The sequence below is a fragment of the Setaria viridis genome, chromosome 9 (genome assembly GCF_005286985.2).
Source record: "Setaria viridis chromosome 9, Setaria_viridis_v4.0, whole genome shotgun sequence".
Taxonomy (NCBI): Eukaryota; Viridiplantae; Streptophyta; class Magnoliopsida; order Poales; family Poaceae; genus Setaria; species Setaria viridis.
The window spans coordinates 44404479-44408904 of record NC_048271.2 but is presented as its reverse complement, the minus strand read 5'-3'; the positions used below and the strand labels follow the sequence as shown (position 1 = coordinate 44408904).

General features: G+C 56.7%; 1 protein-coding gene across 1 annotated transcript; it reads left to right on the top strand.

Annotated features, from left to right (window-relative positions):
• Positions 1-3786: 3786 nt before the first annotated feature.
• On the top strand, positions 3787-4426 carry LOC117835538 (uncharacterized). Its single transcript, XM_034714896.2, has one exon. The coding sequence runs from the start codon at positions 3894-3896 to the stop codon at positions 4248-4250; it is 357 nt and encodes a 118-aa protein (XP_034570787.1). The 5' UTR covers positions 3787-3893; the 3' UTR covers positions 4251-4426.

Here is a 4426-nt window from a genome sequence, read left to right as displayed (position 1 = left end):
TGGATGGGAACAAAAGAGTATTGAACCACAAAACAGACAAAGATGAACCAGTTACATCTTTTTTGAAGGATGCCTTCTTTCAATCACTATCACAGTCATCAGTACATCTGGTCTAAAGCACAAACAAGGCATCTTTGTACACCAAGTAATTGCCAATTTAAGTTGTAATTAGCTTAACAAGATATGAGCAACCATGTGGAAATTCTGTTGCCAGTACAAAACTGACCCACGGCATGAGATCAATCAAACTACCAACCAAACCGCAGCCCCATGGTTGACCCACCCCAAATCTCCACGAATCCGATGGGGGAGCAGCATTACCTGCGAGCGAAGGGGAGGGAGGGGGCGACGGACTGGGAGAAATTCCTTGCACTCGACGGCGCGACGACCGACGGGAGCGACCGCGGCGTCGCGCGGCCGACCGCGAGGGAGCGGGCGAGCGGAGGGAGCGGGCGCGAGCGAGGGACCGGGTGAGCGGAGGGAGCGGCGGCGGCGGATCTGGAGCGAGCGCGAGGGACGGAGGGGGCGAGATGCGGGAGAGAGGGCGGCGGCGCGCGGCCGAGCGCGAGGGAGGGGGCGACCCCTCAGGCTCCGGCGGCGGAGAACGGGTGCGAGCGAGGGAGCGGGTGAGCGGACGGAGCGGCGGTGGCGGATCCGGAGGGAGCGAGAGAGACAGAGGGGGCGAGCTGTGGGAGCGACGGCGGCGTCGCGCGGCCGAGCGCAAAGGAGCGGGCGACGCGACGGCCCTCCGGCGGCGGAGAACGGGCGCAACCGAGGGAGCGGGTGAGCGGAGGGAGCGGCGGCGGCGGATCCGGAGCGAGAGAGAGCAACGGGCGTATGTAGCGTCTGTGGATGAGGACGGGAGGCGAGAGGGATTTGGGAGGAACGCATCGGTGGAGCAGCCGCTTGAACGGCGTCGGTGAAGCGCTCCGAACGAGCTGGGCTGAAAAGCTCAGCTGGAAGAAGCCCAGCGCAGCAGTAGAAGCCCACCGAAGGCTGATGCTATACTATGAGCTACGGAGTCAGGCTCGAGACTATTCGTGCGTTGCAATTTTCAGACATAATGCATGGACGGTGGGTCATGGGTGTTGCATCATGCATGGATTACGATCAATTAGGACGGCGTATTGGACCTTTCCTCTGAGACCCCTTGGTTTTCCATTGCTTCTCCGGTATACGCCAACATTCTGATTGAAAATGGCACAAATCTCCGTCGATACTGAATTTTTCAGTGCATCGACGAGGGTACAGTGTTGTGGATTGATTCCAGCAGCATTTCATACAGTCTTTAGGAAGAAATCCATGGGCAAAGGCCTAGAGCCTTGTCGCAGTGAAGATGCCTCCAGCTCCGAGCACTGGAGGGTTGTTCGATCCCTTGGATGGGCGACCCCTAAGCAGGAGAGGCATTAAGCTAGCCTGAAGGAGCCGAGTTAATTAGTAGGGTACTGGTGGGAGGGCGGGTGTGTAGAAAAAATAAACAAGGGAACTGATAAGTAGCATATTATCTATTGGGAATCTAATAGTAATGGCTACTGTACATTGACTGAAAGGGGAAAACGTCGTCTGGGAAATAGCGCCTCCTTTCGTTTTTTCGGGCCTCCTCCGAAGATGCCATGTCAGCTAGCTTATAGAATTAAATACAATATTTTATCTAGGTGGAAGAGCGAGAGAGAAGGGCTATCTCTTGATCAAGAGATAGTCTCGTACGCATATTCCAAGACTATGCAGTGCTAAGAGTTAGATCATTGGACAAGTTGTCTCTTATGCCATTTTTTATTGCTATATGTTAGTGGTTGACTCTAACAGTTGGAGGAGGCCTTAGTATCTCCTTTTTGTTAGTTTGACTCAGGCCCGTTTGGATTTCTTAAAAACTAGATTTTGGGATAAATTCCAAAAAAGATTTTGGGTAGAATCTAAAGAGATTGTTTGGATCCATAGATTCTAAAAAGCTAGATTCTATCTTCCCTCACTTATCAAAATTTTGCAAAAGCTAGCTAACTTTAGATTCTAGGATTTTGAGAATCTAGATTTCAAAATCTAAGATAAAATCTGGAGCGTTCGGATTCCATCCGGATTCTAGAAGCTGGATTCTAAGAATCCGGTGGAATCCAAACAGGACCTCAAACCACCGGCCTCTGTTCACTTTCACCGAACTTTCCAGCGTGTCCTGGCTGGCGGCGTGAATTCAGCATGCAAAGGCGACGATGGAAGCCGCCTGCTGCTCTGCTCTGCAGGAAGCCGCGTGAAGAACAAACCGGTTGCCTCACTAGTCACTACGATCACGTGAGAACGAGCTGCCGCGAAATTGCGAAAGGGCAGAGGGCCTGTTCCCTCGAATCGCGCCGATGCAGTGGCCAGTCGTTGGAAGCTTCGGATCGCGTTCAGTTCAACCGTGTCCAAGTGCAACCGAGCAGGAGCACCTCCATGCCAGGCCTTGGTGTTCTCGTTTCAGACCCGGCATCGGTTCGGTTGAAGGCAAACGATGCAGTTCGACCCTCAGCTAGCTCCCGCTTGCCGCGAAAACTGCATTTCTCCCGTTTTCTACAGGAAACAACGAATGGTTTCCCGTTAGGCTTAGACCTGCGCAAAATCACGTAATTTGTAGTAGGAGACCACCAAGCTTACGTTCCCAACACATTGGAGCCGTACTCAAGTCGTCCCGCGCGCTTAGCTCGTGCTAGCAAGGGCCAGGGGCGTGGGCACGGCACGTTGGATCGGGGCTCTCTGTTATCGCTAGTAACTAGCGGCTCTACTAGCACGAGCTAAGCGCCGAGGCAACGTGGTACGTGCAGACGCTCTGTACAAGTAGTGGGCGGAACGTGAAAGTGAATCCACACCCGGCCAGGAGAAAGTACAGAGCCCGCAAAAAGGGATGGGACCAAAGACAAGGTAAAGTTGTTTTGGCCGGTGGCCGGCTAGGTGCGCGCCCATGCATGCATGCTAGCTAGCAGGCGCCTTGACTTGGAACCGAAAATGACACTGCCGCCGGTCAGGTTGATGAATGCTTCGGCCGGTGAACAAGCCGTGGAAGTATTACCAAACCCGGTGGCGTGGAGCCTTCGATCTATCTGCACTAGCTCACGTTATTCGATCAGCCGCGCGGAGCAAACGGCTTTTACGTACCCAGGGAAAACCAGGGACCCGGAAGAGTTCTAGCCATCATGTGACAAAGGAGCTCTATGTTAGCAAGCTACTGATTACTGTATGAGTAGTTGCAGGAAAGATGAAAGCGGGGCGCCGTGGCTCAGGACCACGCCAACGCAGCCTATCGTGGAGCTCCTCATATATATGTGTGGCGCGCGCACCACCTCGTCTCGTGTGGTTACTGCGCCACTGTACTGCATGGACCATGGACATGGAGGCCTGGACAGGGCCAGCGCTTGCTGTCGGTAACGCGGCCGTGTCAACCAGAGAGGCAGCCGACGTAGTGGGCGACTGGGCGTGGCAGTAGCGGTGGTGGCGATGAGCTGATTGGAATGGTGCACGGCGCACCGCAGTGACTGACACACACAGCACCGCTTCACGTGCGAGCCCACAGGCCGGCTCTCAACCACCACCATAACGGAAGTCCAGATGTTCGGCCCATTATGCGGCAGTCAGCGGCCCACTAACCTGACGCTCACGTACGTACGCCTTCGCTAGCCACACCACCAGGTCGCCGTCAAAGATAAGACCTTATCCTGCTTGGCCACTTGGTGAGCCCATCGCCACCCACGTCAGCCGAGCGCGCTGACCTGGCACCCCCTCCACCTCCTCCTCCCCTACCCTATCTACATATCCGTCTCGCTCTCCCCCGGCCAGCCGCTCCTGCCATCACACGTACGCTCCGCTTCCCGTGCAGCAACCAACCAACCCCAGCGACGCACGAGAGCAAAGTGCTGAGCCCAGGATCCATGGCCGCCACCGCCGTCGCGGCGTCTCTGTCCGTGGCCCGGGGGCTCGGGAAGCCCCTCTGCGGCGCCGGGGGCATCAGCGCGTCGTCGCTCCGCGTCGTCTCGCCCCGCAGGGCGGCCGTCGTCCGGGCGTCCGCGCGGAGCAGCCAGCCGCAGCACCCGGCCAAGGAGTGGGCGGCCGCGGCGGCCGTGGCGGCGGCGCTGGTGCTGCCGGAGGTCGCGGAGGCCGCGCAGCCCGGGATCTCGCCCTCGCTCAAGAACTTCCTCCTCAGCATCGTCTCCGGCGGGGTCGTGCTCGTCGCCATCGTCGGCGCCGTCGTCGCCGTCTCCAACTTCGACCCCGTCAAGCGGGGCTGAGCTCCGCTGCATGCCGTGACCATCCGCTTGGGCTGGGTGTACCTGTGTACTGAGAGAGCAGTCGATCTCTTCTCCGCGTGCTTCCCAATGAACAGTGTCTAATGCGTTACTCTTTTGCCCTGTAAATCTTCGTTTCATGCTCGTAAAAATCTCGTATTCATGGAGAGCCTCCCACA

What these genes read in the sequence shown, in the direction of transcription:
- LOC117835538 (XM_034714896.2), top strand. Translation starts at nt 3,894, where the DNA reads ATGGCCGCCACCGCCGTCGCGGCGTCTCTGTCCGTGGCCCGGGGGCTC.